General features: G+C 37.4%; 1 protein-coding gene across 5 annotated transcripts in view; it reads right to left on the bottom strand.

Moving 5' to 3' along the window:
- Window positions 1–17,252, bottom strand: part of CATSPERE (catsper channel auxiliary subunit epsilon) — a 97,849-nt gene that overhangs the window by 14,879 nt on the left and 65,718 nt on the right. For all 5 annotated transcript variants that reach the window (XM_034428222.3, XM_087882999.1, XM_087883001.1 and 2 more), the window contains 6 exons: window positions 16,304–16,362; window positions 12,602–12,677; window positions 9,669–9,721; window positions 3,386–3,427; window positions 963–999; window positions 787–866 (listed from right to left, as the gene is read on the bottom strand). In XM_034428222.3, coding sequence (XP_034284113.2) covers window positions 787–866; window positions 963–999; window positions 3,386–3,427; window positions 9,669–9,721; window positions 12,602–12,677; window positions 16,304–16,362 — 347 coding nt within the window. The remainder of the gene's footprint in view (window positions 1–786; window positions 867–962; window positions 1,000–3,385; window positions 3,428–9,668; window positions 9,722–12,601; window positions 12,678–16,303; window positions 16,363–17,252) is intronic.

The following is a 17,252-nucleotide window of genomic DNA, read 5'->3' as shown; positions in this document are numbered from 1 at the left end:
ACCACAGCCACTCGGTCTTGGATGGGTTGAGTCTGAGTTTGTTCCTCCCCATCCAGATCCGTATGGCCTCCAGGCACCGGGACATCACCTCGAGGGCATCATTGGGGTGGTCTGGGGTGGAGATGTACAGCTGGGTGTCATCAGCGTACTGATGGTACTTCACCCCAAAACCACGGATGATCTCACCCAGCGGCTTCACATAAATGTTGAATAGAAGGGGCGAGAGGACCGATCCTTGTGGCACCCCACATATAAGGGGCCTCGGGGTCGACCTCTGCCCTCCTGTCAACACAGACTGCGACCGGTCAGAGAGAAAGGAGGAGAACCACTGTAGAACAGTGCCCCCCACCCCCAACCCTTCCAACCGGTGCAGCATGATATCATGATCGATGGTATCAAAAGCCGCTGAGAGGTCTAGTAGGATCAGGACAGAGGAGCAACCCCTGTCCCGAGCCCTCCAGAGATCATCAACCAATGCGACCAATGCTGTCTCTGTGCTGTACCCGGGGCTGAATCCCGACTGGAACGGATCTAGATAATTTTCAGGGACATTTGCAGGATGAGGGTCAAAAAAGTCAAGATAACAGTTGTGACTGTGTGATTGGAATGCTGTTCCTTTGTGCACATATAAAAAGGTGTAGGTCTACAATAGCACAGTTGTGGCCACCATCTTGATTTCTTTTGACACCTTCAATTCTTGTCATGAAGAGTTTGGGAAAGGGTCTATAATACATACTTCCTAATGCATCTTTTTCTCATTCTTCACACTGTTTTAGTTTTACTTACATCTCAACATGAGGAAGAAAGTCCTGAGTATAATGGCTCTGTAATGGGCATCCATATTTTTTTATATCAAATATTACTACCTATGGAAAAGACAGTTTAGTACGGTTAAAAAAACAAAAGAAAAAACAAAACAAATTGCATCAGTTAGTTCACTAAAATAAAATAGGAATTCTTACTTTGTTTCTTTTACGGCTTTTGTCTCTGAGATACTTCCTAATGTGAGAGAAAGAGGTTCTGAACTGTAATTGTAATATTCCAGTATTAAACATCACATTCAATATTATCTATGCCATCTGCACTAGATAAATGATTCAGCCTTTCACCACTTCATAAGGACTATAGGGTCCCTAAGTTTTTGATGGGTGGCCAGTCATAACACAATATACTTCTGATACATACTGTATGAGAATTAATATAGAGGATGGTTATGAAACAACCAATCATAATTACTATTACCAATAATTAAAGATATTTCCAGGATGTGTGCCAGGATGTCTATTATTATTGTAGTCAGTTGCATGCATAGTCAGTCATGTTTAGACTGGATTTGGAATTTTTATCCACCTATTGAGTCTTTCCAAAGGACCTGGTATAGACAGATGTTTGATGGTATTTAAGATATTGTCACAGATTGCAAATTGTTCCTAATAAAGCTTCCTTTTGCAATGGACTGATTGTGATTTTTGTCAATGCTAATGGTATTCCAGTTGGTTTGGCATTTCACTGTCCTATTACTATCTTTATTTTCTTTTGCAACAGTTATTCTATCTAAAGCTTTTAGTTCCATTTGAGTCTGGTCCACTATTCCAACTGTGTTTCTAATGACTAGATTTGCCCAGGTATTAATTGTCTTGATAGTATATTATCAAGTTTTGGACTTTAAGATCTTCCTCATACTTATGTGTTTGCTTCTAATCTTCTTCTTGATTTCAGTGTATTTGATGTTGTCAGTTTGAAGGATGCTCAGGTATTTGTAATAATTGTTTTCATCCAGAGTCTTTATGTTATCTCCATAGAACATCTGGATTTCTTTAGTTTTTACTATTTTTTCCCTGTTGATGGTGAGGGTGGCACATTTGTGCAGTCCACATTCCATTGCAATGTTTTGGCTGTATGTACAGGCGGTACTGAGCAGCAATTTTAAATAATGTTTTTCCATGTTTTAAATGTATGCTCATGTAAATGATGTGGGGTAGTCTGGCAGGTGTTTTTGTTGTATGATAGCCATGGTTTAACTTGATAGAGGAATCTGTGGAACAACAAATGAACACTAATGGTGATAGTGAGTCTTCTTGAAAATATTCTCTCCTGATAGCAATAGCAATAGCACTTACACTTATAAACCACCCCATAGAGGTTTACAGCACTCTCTGGGCAGTTTACAATGTCAGCCTACTGCCTCCAACAATTTGGATCCTCATTTTACTGACCTCAAAAGAATGGAAGCTAAGTCAACTTGATATTAACCTTTTCTAGTCTATTACCATTCACCAGCAACTGTGTCTTTCATTGTATCCTTGATCTTTGCAGAAAGCTTCTGATGTTTGTACTGACTCATATGGCAGAGAGTTGAATGCTTTCTTGTAATTAATCCATGCTACATTCAAGTTGATCTTCCTTCTTTTGTAGTTTTCCAAAATCATCTTGTTGATTAGGAGGTGACCCTCTAATGTTTGGGCAATTTTCTTTCTGCTCTGGTGGAAAGAGTTTGTTTTCAGCTAGATGCCACTGGACTGCTACTATTACCAGTTACAATTTGAAAGCTGTTGATAAGTGGATAATTGCCTGGTGCTGGCCCTTTTCTTCAATCTTTCATTATCAGGTAGGTTTTGCCAGTTATTAACCACTTGTCAATTTTATCTTTTGCAGTTACCTTTTGCTATTAAATTGCTTAGCAATGAGTGGTGTAGACTAGTCAGATGTTTCAACCAAAAACCATGCAATTCATCTTTATCCAATGCTGATCAATTCTTGATCTTCCTTAACCTTTTATCCACCAGTTTTGTTGTTATTACAATTTTTTCAGATGGTTTTTTATTCTTATCCATCTCTTTTATTCAAGTTGCATTCTTGTTGTATGCAACCAGAACTGTGCTGTTTCTTCTTTGTTAGGTGTCGACTAGTTCACTGCAGCCTCTCCTGTGGTGGATTTGTAGAAACATCTCTTATTCAATTGAAATAGCCGATGCTGCCTATAGTGTGCATTTTGAGCTTCATATCTGCTGATCTTCATGCTTATAGTTGCTAATAAAGCTGTTGCTTTATTATTTCTAGGACTTCCTTAATCTTTCTTGTTTCTAGATGGCATTTCTTGATCAGGCATTCTTTGATCTTGTTCTTCAGCTTCTTATTTTTCATCTGCTCTAGGTTGCTTGCATCTGATCGCAACTTGCTGATCTTATTTTCCAATCTGAGTTTCCATTTTGATGATGCATTGTCTGTCTTTTTTTTTTAAATAAATTGTTGCTACTTTGTTTGCAGGAAGAGTATAATAAATAAAGAAACTTTTATGGACCATTTCTATAGTCAATACTCAGAATTAGACACAATTTTAACCATTTTAAATGTTTAGCATATATGTAATTCTTATACTTCTTACCAAGGTATAGTGAAGGTAAAATTCTCACACTCTGAAGGTTTCCTATGACAAAATAAAAAAAGGTGTTTATATAATTTAAAAACAAAAAACAGCATTGCCTGAATATGACTTTTAATCTTCTGTTCCCAAATCACATCTTGAGGCTAGTTGGTTAAAAACTATAAAAGTATATTATAGATAAACTTTTGATTATAGATCAAATTCTTTCTAATGATAGCTACTTAGCTAGACAGACAGATGACAGACAGATAGACAGACAGACAGACAAATACAGTGGTGAAATCCAATTTTTTTTTACTACCGGTTGTGTGGGCGTGGCTTGGTGGGTGTGGAGTGGCTTGGTGGGTGTGGTTTGGTGGACGTGGCAAGGGAAAGATACTGCAAAATCTCCATTCCCACCCCACTCCAGGGGAAGAATACTGCAAAATCTCCATTCCCACCCCACACTGGAGCCAGTCAGAGGTGATATTTGCCGGTTCGCCAAACTGCTCAAACTTTCCACTACCGGTTCTCCAGAACCTGCTGGATTTCACCCCTGGAGGGAGGGAGGGAGGGAGGGAGGGAGGGAGGGAAGGAGAGAGAGACGGGGGGGAGGGATGATACAAAATTAAAGTACCTAACAAAACATTTTACACAATTCCCTACAAATGTAAACTCTGCTAAAACTCTGTTTACAGTATTTTAAAAGGCTATGAGAAGGGTACCTGGGTAGATTTTCCTTGAAAATATTCTCACTTTTTCTATGTAATTTTTATTAAACAAGTTTTCAACAGAATAAAGTTATACAAATTTTGAATTGAAGGTAAGAAGAATATAGAAAAGTAATAAAAAGTGAACAAGAAATAAATAGAAAAGAACAAAGAATACAATGCACCCCAACTTCTAATAAACAGAAGGCAGTTTATATGCAAAAATGAAATAAAATACAATATAAATTACACAGGTAACCTAGGTGCACTGTTTACTTTAAAATCATGTAAGAATATGATGTTTTACACTTACAGAGGGCAAGCAAGTAGGAGCTCCCCTTACTGATGGAAGAATTCTGAATTTTTAAACTCTGATTTTCACTTTTAACGTGTAACTTTTACAAGAACTTTGTTCTTAATTCTGTTTTTAAACTATGGCTTTAATCAAGTGTTTATATTGTTTTATTATGTTGTTGTAAATAGTTGCTTAGGTGAGATGGATAATATAGAAATTTAATAAATAAAAAATAATAAACAAACAAAAGTTTCTACAGTGTGAGAGACTGCCATCAAGAAGTCACAACTCCAGCCTTCTTCCCTCTTCATTTGGACCTGCTTCCCTTAGGATGAATATATGAACATTGAGACAACGTAATTCTGGTCAAAAGAAATGATCCTACTAGTACCTGGCACTAAGGAATGTAGAGATTTAAAAGTTAAAAAACAAGATCTTGAAATGGGCCCAGAGACCTATTGGTAATCAACGTAGCAATCTAGGCATAGACATCACAATGCTTCAAGCACCTCCTATCAGCAATCAAACCACTACATTTTGAATCAGTTGAGGTTTCAGAGTCTTCTTTTAAGGTAAAAGGTAAAGGTAAAGATTCCCCTCGCACATATGTGCTAGTCGTTCCCGACTCTAGGAGGCGGTGCTCATCTCCGTTTCAAAGCCGAAGAACTACCGCTGTCTGAAGACGTCTCCATGGTCATGGGGCCAGCATGACTAAATGCCAAAGATGCAAGGAACGCTGTTACCTTCCCGCTGTTACTTTTTCTACTTGCATTTTTTTTACGTGCTTTCGAACTGCTAGGTTGGCAGAAGCTGGGACAAATAACGGGAGCTCACCCTGTTACGTGGCACTAGGGATTCGAACCGCTGAACTGCTGACCTTTTGATCGACATTCTCAGCGTCCCTACTTTTAAGGGCACACCAAATAAAGTATATTGTAACAGTTTAGCCATAGGGTGAAGGGATCGCTATTGCAAGGACATTCCAGTCCAAATGCTTGGGAGTATGACTGTCGGTGACTGGGGGAGGATGGCAGAGCCCTTGGCTCTTTCAGGAAGGGGATTGGTGAGAAGAGGAAATGATCATCTTAGGGGATGTAGGCAGGGGTGAAATCTTAAATTTTTTTGCTACCGGTTCTGTGGGCGTGGCTTAATTAGTGGGTGGGCTTGGTGGTAAGGTGACTGGGTAGGCGTGGCCAAATCAATGTCACTTCTTTACCCTTTTTTAACCTACAAAACACAACACAACACAACTGGCTCACCCACAATGTAAAAGCAGCTGTGCTAGACCCAAAATGCCCCCTGCAACTAGCAGGAACCTCACACAGCCACAAAAAGCCCAAAAAACCAACTTTCACACTTTACACACACAAAATTCCACATACAGCTTTGTGAGATTTTGTGTGTTTGTGTAGTTAAGAGTGAAACACTACAGAAACACACTCAATCTCAGAAAGCTGCACAAATATTATTTTATTTTAATTTATTTTTATTTTTATATAAAAGCAGCTAAATTTAAAACTTTCTAAAGTTTAAATGGGTAGATCTAAAAAAAGAACTAAAAAAACCCCAATTAACTATTTTTTTAAAAGCTCCCAAAGGGGGAAAAAACTTACCTAATAGAACAGGGGTCTCCAACCTTGGCAACTTTAAGACTTGTGGACTTCAACTCCCAGAATTCCTCAGCCAGCTTTGCTGGGAGTTGAAGTCCACAAGTCTTAAAGTTGCAGATAGAGCTGCTCACCAATGAGCTTGATTGTAGGCAGGGAGATTCAGTTGCTTGCTAATGCAATGAATTGCAGGTATTACAGCAAGCGAATTAACAGCAGCTAAGGTAAGCAAGCTGGAGGCTGGCGGGGGGAGAGAAAAAAGGAACTTTTTTTCTTTTAAATGGCTCTGGCAATCCAAGCTGAGTTGCCTGATTAGCAGGCAACTCAGCTGGGATCGTCAGACCTTGGATCGTCAGAGCTTGGCTGGTCAGAGCCATTTAAAAGGAAAAAAAGGCTCTGATGATCGCGCGGCTCAGCTGGGCATGGGGGGCGGGGGCAGGGATTTTTGCTACTGGTTCTCCAAACTGCCCGCCGCCATCGCTACCTACTCGCCTGAGCCGGTCCGAACCGGGAGCATTTCACCCCTGGATGTAGGGCAGGACAATGTATCTCAGTGGGGACAGGCATGGGATACAGGAGCCAGATGGCTGGCCATTACAGGGGAAGATGCCCCCGATGTATAATATTGGTGGTGTATTTCGGCCAATATGAACTCATCTTCAGTTCCCGGACAGCATACCCTTGGAGGCCCTGAGGTTCAGCTGTGGCTGCTAAATGCCAGGTTAGTTAATAACAAGGCTACCCTTATTCAAGATCTCATTAAGGAGGAATGAGCTGACCTGATAGCAATATTCCAGTATTTGAGGGGCTGCCACAAAGAAGAGGGAGTCAAATTATTTTTCAAAGCATCAGAGGGAAGGACAAGAAACAATGTTTGGAAACTAATCAAAGAGAGAAGCAACCTGGAATTAAGAAGAAACTTCCTAACAGTGAGGACAATTAACTAGTGGAACAGCGTTCAGAAATCGTGGGTGCTCCATCACTGGAGACTTTTAAGAAGAGACTAGACAGTCACTTATCTGAAATGGTATAGGTTCTCCTGCTTGAGCAGGGGCTGGACTAGAAGACCTCCAAAGTCCCTTCCAGCTCTATTTTATTCATGCAACACCGAGACCTGGCTGAGTCTGGAAGGGTGTGTGTCTCTCTCGGAAATATGTCCAGCCAGATTTTAGATTTGGCATAGCCAAGACCCCAGGGCCGGATAGGAGTGGTTATCAGAAAGTATCTTTTGGCTTTCATGGATCTTGCTCTGCAAGTTTGTGATTGCAAGACCGTTTTTCTGAAGCTGGACTCACAGAATCAGTTGGGATTGTCACTAGTATACCGGCCTCCCTGCCTGAGCTGCTGAGACAATCTCAGGGTTGGCGGTGAAGTTTCCCAGACTCATGGTTCTGGGGACTGCAATCTGCAGTCCCCAGAATGTGGCCTGGATGTGGCCTCAGAAGCAGCCCAGGAATTCATGACCACCTTGACAGCCATGGGCCTATCCCAGATTATTATAGGTCCGACTCAGGACAGTGATTACACACCAGATTTGATTTTCTTGTCTGAGCAATGGCAACGTGACCTGGTGGGGGATTTTAGGTTATCCCCCTTTTCATGGTCCAATCACACCCTGGTGTCCTTAAGACTCTCATATGCTGCCCCCTCCACAGGGAGTGTGGAACCATTTGGTGACTGATGGACCCTGATGGGTTCCATAGGGAACTGGGGGATATCATAGGTGTTGCTACATGGTCCTGCTGAAGCCTTGGTGGTGGCCTGGAATCTAAGGGCAGCTTTGGACAGGATCATTCTTATTGGATCCTGAGAGTGTTGTCCTGGTTCAGGAAGGCTCGGGTGATCATCTGCAGGGCTGTTTGTTTAGCACCTGATGGACAAAGTAACGCCGTTTCATTCCCAATTGGATCCCATGTGTGGAGATAGTCCATGTAAAATGCCTGGAGAGAGGCCATGCTCTATTATCTGGGAACGGTTTAACCCTGTTGGCCTTGATGAAGTGGACAGGGTCCTTGATGCTGTCAGTGCTACCACCTATCAGTTAGATCTTTGTCCCTTCTGGATGGTGAAAGCCTCCAGGATGGTAACTAGCATGTGGGTCCAGGCAGTGATTAATATGTTACTAGAAGAGGAGACATTTCTGGAGACTTTTAAGGAAGTCCTAATTTGACCCCTCTTTTAAAAAAACATCATTGGATCCCACTTGCCTAGACAACTTTCATCCAGTTTCTAACCTCCCCTTTTGGGAGAAGATTGTGGAAAAGGTAGTGGTCTGGCACCTTCAGAGGTCCTGGATGAAACAGATTATCTGACCCTTTTCAATAAGGATTCAGGTCTTATTATGGGAAGGAAATGGCATTGGTCGTGCTTGTTAATGATCTTTGACTAAATTGAAGCAAGAATGGCTTCCTTGTATATTACATGTCACACAAAAAGGAAAACTCAAGAGTTATGAACCATCTCTAAATCATCCTGTACCAATTTTCTCTTAAAGTTTCGCTTGGAATAAATTTTAGTGGTTCTTTTTTCAGAAACCCTTCCATTGTTATAATTTGTTTTTATAAAAGTTTGCATCTACTTTATCATAAGTCATTTACTTGTTTTGCCTGTGTCATATCTTAATAGACATTCATGTATTATGTCCTAATTAATAGTCTTGGTTCTGTATGCTGTACATTTTTCAAATTTTGTCATTTATCTCAAAAAATATTTTTTCTTCAGCTTGCCTTTTATTTTTCTAGAAATATGTAAATACAAATAATCCTTGCTATATTTGTGTGTTTAGTCTATTTCTAGAGTCGGGATGCACATATTTATGCCCATAACAACATTTTTCTTAAAATAATTATCTCCAGAATAAAAGATATTTAGATACAAAGCTAAAGGTAAAATAGAACATAGAACAATAGAGTTGGAAATCCAACCCCCTGCTCAAGGAGACACTATACTATTTCAGACAAAGTTGTGATTTGTCTGGTCTCTTTTTGAAAGCCTCTAGTGATGGAGCACCCGATAAATCTGAAGCAAGCTATTCCATTGATTGATTGTTGTCACCGTTAGGACTTTTCTCCTTAGTTCTAGGTTGCTTCTCTCCTTGGTTAATTTCCATCCATTGCTTCTTGTCTTGCCTTTTGGTGCTTTGGAAAATAGTTTGACCCCCTCATATTTGTAGGAGCTCCTCAAATATTGGAACACTGCTATTATGTCTCTCCCTAGTCCTTCTTTTCATTAGACTACCCAATTTCTGTAATCATTCTTTGCATGTTTTAGCTTCCAGTCTCCTAATCATTCTTATTGCTCTTTGCACTCTTTCCAGAGTTTCAACATCTTTTATATAAAGAGCTTTCTTTACAGAGCCTGAAAATTGTTCTTACAGAAATTGTAAAAATCATGCCTTAGAGATAAATTTTATAAAGGAAATATGTTTATATGAAAAGTTTAAATCTGGAAATATTATGAAATGAAGAATTTATTGGGCACAAATCCATACACGTAAATCAAAACACAGGAATAAAGAATTATGGATTCTATTTTCTTCTTGTAACAGTATAATACACAATCAAAATACAAAAAATTATTTGTATTTGTTACACGCACAGACACTTATACTAAAAAATTATTGTTTTAATATTTAACTTTGTTACAAGGAAATATAAGTAGATAACACAAAAGTAGAAAAAGAAACAACTTACATGTTTACAATTATTTTTTTCCATGGAGGACAGCCAACACGTATGTGAGAAAGCTAAAAAAAAACCAAAAACCACAGTTAAAACATTTACAAAAGCTTTCTCAAAGTTGCCATATGCCCAAATGTTGTCTATTTCCTTTTTAAGTCATGCCATGTCTTGCTTTGATTTTGAAAAGTGTCCAATCTATTCTTTATAACTATGGAGTTTAGTATGTGTAAGCAGTAATTGGAGAGCAAAAGATGGTGTTCAGAGAGAATCTCTCCATATTTTATCCCCACAATATTATGAATTAAGTTGGGTTGGTAAAGAATGACAGCCCAATATTGAGTTTCTTGATCATATGCTAATATAATCAATATTTTAATTATCATATTTCACTGTTTCTCTGTTTTTGTGAGATATGAAGCCACTTGCACATTTCATTATTGTTATGAAATAATGAGGATATAGCTATTAACATTTAGGGCACTATCTGTGTGTGAGATGTGCATGTGCCCGAAGTTTCATTCAGACTACTTTTATAGCTAAGGAAAAGTTTTTGTAAGAGTCTATTCTTCAAACACACCACCAAAGGTACTGATGCCCACCTTCTTGTGCAATCTTTCAAATAATAATAAAAACTAAACATGAAGCAGAAATGCAAGTACTTCAATACCTGTAGAGGAGAAGGAAAATGGAGAGTGTGACTGCACAAGTGGCCATCATAATTTCTACCTGAAACTACTACTAATTTTTATTGCAGATATTAATAATTCTTATTTTAAGGGAAATAAAATATGTAAAACTGAGAAGAATGAAATGTTATCTTCATCATTCTCAATGATCATCACAAATGCAAGTTTATTGTGCCACCCTGCTGAAGTAGGAGCCAGTATTTGTACAAAATAGCCTGGCCACACACAAACCCACAATCTAACTGAAAATAAACATCAACAAGAGGGTATAAAAATCTCCTTGAAATAAATATCTTTGAAGAGATATCTAAAGGTAGAAATAATCAGCTCTTGGATTATTGTTTAACATTGAGGGTATAATGTGATGGCTTCCGATGATCTAGAAATAGCCACAAAGAATGTCTGTTTAGTTGATTATAGTACTGATACATAATGCTTAGAACACTGAGATGGAGAGAAGAACACTTTTTATCTAGATAAGGACTGTTGTCAAGTGAGTGATTGATGGTGGATGCTGACTTTTAAGAGTAGCTCAAGTTTATTGAAGACAAACAAATGAATTGGGAGAACATCAAAAGTTATGTGGACAACAATATTCAGCCTAAAATAGATTTTGATATGAAAAAAGAGAATATGAGTTTTCTAGTGGAGGTTCAATGTTTTCCCACTCTAGTACTGACATATTTGTCAACAGACTGGTCAAATCCAAGCAATAAAATTAGAGATAAGACTTTAATTTTTTTAGGACCTTTTATCTTTTTTTATAAAAAGATAAAAATGTTCTGATACTATATGTTCTCTCAGTAAATTAACAATGATCAAGTATTTGTTGATTTTATTGTGGTAATATAGTCCTTTTGTTTTTCTGATGCTGATTTAACCATTCATTTTGAAATCTAGGACTGGAGGCGCTATTAGGCATTATTTGTTATCAAAGCCATTAGAGCTGTGCAGTGGTTAGAATGCAGTATTACAGGCTAATTCACTGCTCATACTAGCAGTTCGATCCTCACCAGCTCACAGTTGACTCAGCCTTCCATCCTTCCGAGGTCAGTAAAATGAGGACCCAGATTGTTGGGGGCAATATGCTAACATTGTAAACCACTTAAAGAGGGCTGTAAAGGACTATGGAGTGGTATACAAGTCTAAATACTATTGCTTAGCATAGCAGAGTCTTAAAAACATGTCAGTTACTAAAGAACACCTGCACATTCCCCTTTAATTTAAAAGATCAGCCAAGTCTAACTAGTTTAATTAGCTCGTCCTACAGAAAGTGACACTCTGGAGACAGCATGTTGATAGATGACTTTGCATGGAGTTTCCACAACATTACACTACCTGAAGGTCACCTTCCATAAGAAAAAAATTAAGATAAAAGTCACTGTTTCATTAGCTGCATCTGAATAATGCTGTAGTGTTACCCTTGTCAAATAAATAGATTATCCTCAATGGAAAACTATAAACATTTTCTACCACATATATTCTGGAAAATAATAACCCCTGAGAAAAAGATAAAAGACAGCCATCACAAAGCATCATTTTCTACAATAGTAACATTTTTTTGAAAACAAAAACTGTTAACACAAAGTTTTCAAAAACAGAGGGGGGAAAAGAATGAATGGGGAAAAATTATGAGAGTTGTGCACATACTTTATTTTTATTTATTTACCAAAGTCATATGCCATTTATTTCGCTTTCCTTCTAGCTTAAACGTAGGTATCTATTAATTGGAAGCAAGAATGTGAAAGTCCTAATTATTGAACCCATGATGCTTTTTTTCTCTTTTTGAAAACTTTAGCCCAACTGTAAAAGTTTATTAACTGCAACTTTATACATAAAGATAATTATTTATGCAAAATTTTTGCACAAAAATAATAAAAATAATAAATCAGAAAGTCAGTAAAATACTGTAAGTTTTCTTCAGAAAGGAGGAATAGCTACTTAAAGAAACTCAGATCATTTCAGAAGTAGACGATGCATTTCATATTACTGATTAAAGTTTACAGGCTCTAAATGCAACAGATTTCTTTAGTAAATGTCATTATGAAAATTGTACTGACCAATCCCAGGTCTCACTCCAATTATAGTGAAAGATAATAATAAAAATATTTTTCTTTATAAAATGCAGAATCTTTCCTTTTTTATAATCAGTAATCAATAGTATTGAATTCCTCCAGCTGTTTCCTCCTTACGTTACTTGGGATTTTAATTTCAACTGTAATTTATTATTTATTATAATTTATTATTTAGTTAACATACCTTGCTTTTTGTTAAGCATGTTTTTCCAGATTCTGAAGGCTGAAATTCAAATGTCATGACACCCTGAGATAATGCTCTACATGTAGAACAACACATATGAAAAAAAAATCAGATATTATAATTCACTGTATTAGAAGATATATTTAGTACGTGTATGTATAAACAGACACACAATCTACATGTATTTTTCTGCCTTCATATTATTAAACTAACCTATCTACTAATTTATTACGAATTTGACTTTCATTGAAAATTTAAATAAAATTGAAAATGTTCCTTTTCTTCCATATGCTGAGTATTCAACATATGTGTCTATAAAATTATTCTATCTGTATGTGTTTGATAACCAATATGTGAGAGAAAATATTCTGTTGATACATAATACTGATGATTGCAAAACAACCAGGAGAGAAACAGTTCAGTTATTTCTCTGAGCTTTTTATATCATAAAAAATGATATAAATAAATGTCATGGTAAAATAGAGGACTAGAAATCATTAGAAATTTAACCTAATTTCTTACGGATTAAACAGACTATAATGCCTTTCTCTCTGTGTTTTGGTTACTTAGATAAGAATGACTGTACCATACCTAACAGCTACTTGTTGAACATTTATAATTTTAGCTAACTTTCACTTTTCATGTTACTGTTCCCTCCTTTTCCCTCCAGCCAATCAGAATTATTATTCAGAATTATTCAGAAAAGCTTAAGTAACAATGTGCTTGTTAGTCCTTAATATATCATAAAACATTTGTTTTTTTCAGCAAGATTAAACATGACCATTGCCCTAGCTCCTATGTGATGACACTATTTTGAAATAGTGATATTGATTCTAAATATATTTTCTTTAATTTCTACATACTTTTCCTCTCTCTCTCTCTTTCTTTTTAAAAATTATTATTATTATTGTTATTGTTATTATTATCTTATTATATTGTTATAAAACTTGCATATTACATTACAGGTAGTTTTCAAATTAACAATATGGTAGTAATTGGGACCAAAATTTGTGTCACTAAATGATGTAGTCATAAAGCTTGACATCACACAACTGTATCACTTTGTGATGGTAATTCTGGCAATCTCTGTTGCTATAATTAAGTGAATCTCACTGGTCATCAGGTGAGGATACACCCTACCTATGCCAATCCCAGTTTTTTTTACTCCCAGTCCCGGGCTTCAGTAAGGTAAGGAACTGTCTCCTCTGCCTCCTCTTTAATTTCCTCCCCACCGGTTATCTCTCCCACCATATCTGCCCTTCTCGGCACCCTACACAATGGCAGTCCTCAGTGGCGGCAATGCTGGGAGTGAAGTAGAGACCCAGGACCTTCAACAGGCTCAGCCCCACCCTAGTGCATTTGCATTTTCTTTTTCTCTTACTTCCAATAATGCCAAATTGTCCAGTTTATAAATTCTGGGTCTTCTGCTGGGATCCAATATGTGGTTGTTAACTTAAGCACCTAAATTTGATATTTATTTCATTCTTCTTGCTGCCTTAACAAACAAAAAGTAACATAACTAAAATCTATAGAAAATATATATGCAATATTAAGATTGCCATTTTCCTTCCAAATATTCTCTCTAACGTATAAAGCAGTGTTGAACAATAATCACTACAAAGTCAGAAACAATACCTCTATGTAATGAACTACAAATGCATATCTACTTTATGTACATCAGTGTGCAACTCAATGCAAGCTGGAGCCAAAATTAAAATGGGTTCTTAAAGTTTATGATTAGTAACTAATGTGAAATGAGACCTACAAAATTTGGGATTAAAATCGAACAGCTCATGGCAAACCTCTTATTCTTATTTTGTCTGGGAATATCTCTGGTTGAAGATAAGGCTCTGTTTACACTTGGGAATAAAATATATCCATGAGGATGAGGGGGAACATGTCCTGTTGGTGGACTTGGGGAAACATGTTACTCAAAATCTGTATGCTGAAGTGGCTTGAAATATTTGTTAGATTGTTGTACTTCACTTTGTTGTACTTAGAATTCATTTATTTATTTAGCAAATTTACAGTGTATAATTTATTTACTTAGCAAATTGTTTGGCAAAGTTTTTAAAATCTTCTTTCCCTCAAAATAAGACAAGCCAATTTGCTTCTTCATAAAATTATCTTCTCCCATCATTATAAATTTGACAGCCTTTATATCCAGTATCTACCACATGCTCTGGTAGCTGAATATGAGTCATAAAACTCTGAATTCAGAATGAGTTGGCTCATTGAAATCTGTACACGAGTAGTTCCTCTAACTTTTTTGTGATACATAGATCTGTTTCTTGCACAAAAAAGAGAAAAATGTAATATAAAATAAAATACTTAATATGTAGGTATGCAATTTTTGCAGGAAACTGGGACCATCTGCACTTTTTATCAACTACAGAATATTTTAGTATCAGCAATAATCAAAAGTCCATCATGTTTATTAAATCATTAATGGAATTCTCCACAAGCTGCCTGTAAAATTTTTAACTTTCTCACTTTTTTCTGTTCCTCCTTTTGGAATGTCAATATACAGGTAATCCCTGAGTTATGACAGTTCACTTAGTGACAATTTGAAATTACAACATAGCCTCCCCCAAGTATTTACGACCCAGTCCTGAAATTACAAATGTTGCAGCATTTAGGTGGTCGTTGACCCTTAAGAATGGCCACAGAGGCCATTGCAACATTCGTCCTGCCTATTCCTTTCCCTCCTCCCCCTGCCGGACCTCCACAAGCAGGCCTGTGGAGACTCATTTACCTTTTGAAGATCTAGTGAGCTGTCTCCTCTGCAGCCTGTTTCTTTGCCTGCTCCCGGAGAGAGAGCAGAGGAAAAGTGTTTGCATGCCAAAGTCAGGCTTTTGGGCAGTGTACTTGCATCACTTCAAGCCTCTCTTTGGTGTGAAAACACTTTTCCCCCAGAGACTGGAACCTTTTGGATGCCCTGATCTCACAGGATTTCATGCACCCATTCTCTGCAAAAACAGATAGGTGCCTGAATTCGCGCAAGACCATGGACCCCCGACGTTTCCAATCTTCATCTGGGCAAAAAGTGTTTGAGCATCCCTGGGGCGGTTGGAAATGGAGTATGGAGGGAAAGTGTTTGCTTGCCAATGAGAGGCTTGAAGCAATATGAGTTCACTGCCCCAAACCCTCACTTCAGCGTGCAAACACTTTTCTGTGCCAAGCCTGGAAGACTTTGGAGGTGTCTCCACCAAGGCTGCCCTGCGCTCCAGAAGTGGCAGGCAGCCTTGGTGAGTCAGAGAAGCTGAGCAGGGTGCACTCATCCTGCTCTCCCTCTTCTCTTGCTGGGTGATCTGAAGCAGATGGTCTGTTCCATCACTAGGCCCTCCATGGCCTTCCTCACCCTAAGATACCTCCTGTGCACTTAACAACCCATGCATTCGATTAGCAAATGCATGGGCGAAAGAAGGGAGTGATCACAGTCAAGTTACGCAATTTACTCCTAAGAAATCCTCAGGTTACGAATGTAATTGGTAGACTCCATTATATTCGTAACTCAAGGACTACCTGATATTTGTTCTATAATCAACAAGAGTAAGCTAAACCCTGGCCTGGATCCTATGAACCTAGAATATAACACTACAATACTGGGATATGTTAAAAACAACCTGCATTGACATCCTTGAATGCAAATAATGCATTAATTCTGAATTATTGTTTTTAGATTAATAAATTTTAACTTACACCTGAGTTCGATAATCAGGCAGTTCGGAATAATCCCTTTCATGATAAAATGTTACAGTCTGTGAGGAACAATGGATAAATGCATCAGTGAATTATAATACCTTCCTCTGAATTTCTAATAAACATATATTAGGAGAAAATTGCATAAAGCATATATGAACTCTTTATTTTATTTATTTATTTATTTACTTATTTAATTTATATGCCACCCATCTCACTTTCCAAAGTAATTCTTTGGATTTTTGTTGGTTTAAGCAAAATATATAATTTGATTAATAAATAAAATATAAAAAACAAGTTAAATGAGCTAGATCAAATATATAATTTATATGTGCTTCAATTCAGTATGTCTTCTCCAACAGATATAGAATTGTATCTTATCTGAATATTATTTTAAAATTAAATATTGCATTTGAGGCAAGTCATAGCAGAACAGACCTTTCTGATCTTGGTTGATCTTGAAAAGGTTAGGAAAGATTTTTGTGCAAGCAGTGGTGGGTTGCTCCCTATTCTGTCCGGTTCTTGAGAACCAGTAGTAAAAATGGCGGGAGGCTCTGCCCACCCGCCGTGTCATCACATTTGGTGATCTGTGCATGCGCAGAAGCATTGTGAACCAATAGTAAAGGTAAGTAGAACCCACCCCTGTGTGCAAGTGTGCAAGTGGCCTCATGTAACAGGTATTGTCTGAATGCATCACTAAGTACAGGTTTCAAAGGCTGCAGTTGAGTTTTTAATTTTTAAAAGTACATTATTGTCCTTACAGAGTGATCCACAAATATTCTTAAAATATTTTATTGTTTTAATCTGTGGACTATTGACCACAGACTTTTGTGTTGAAGTATGTTTAGTTATAGATGGAAAATATTTTATGGAAAAAGTATACGGTATTTAGGTTTTCTGTGATGTTACATACCACATTATTATATGCTGTTTAATAAATGACCTTTAC

The sequence above is a fragment of the Pantherophis guttatus genome, chromosome 1 (assembly GCF_059756535.1).
Source record: "Pantherophis guttatus breed Tessera chromosome 1, ASM5975653v1, whole genome shotgun sequence".
In the NCBI taxonomy this organism is placed as follows: Eukaryota; Metazoa; Chordata; class Lepidosauria; order Squamata; family Colubridae; genus Pantherophis; species Pantherophis guttatus.
Note: the sequence above shows the minus strand (reverse complement) of the source record. Positions and strands in the feature narration are given on the sequence as shown.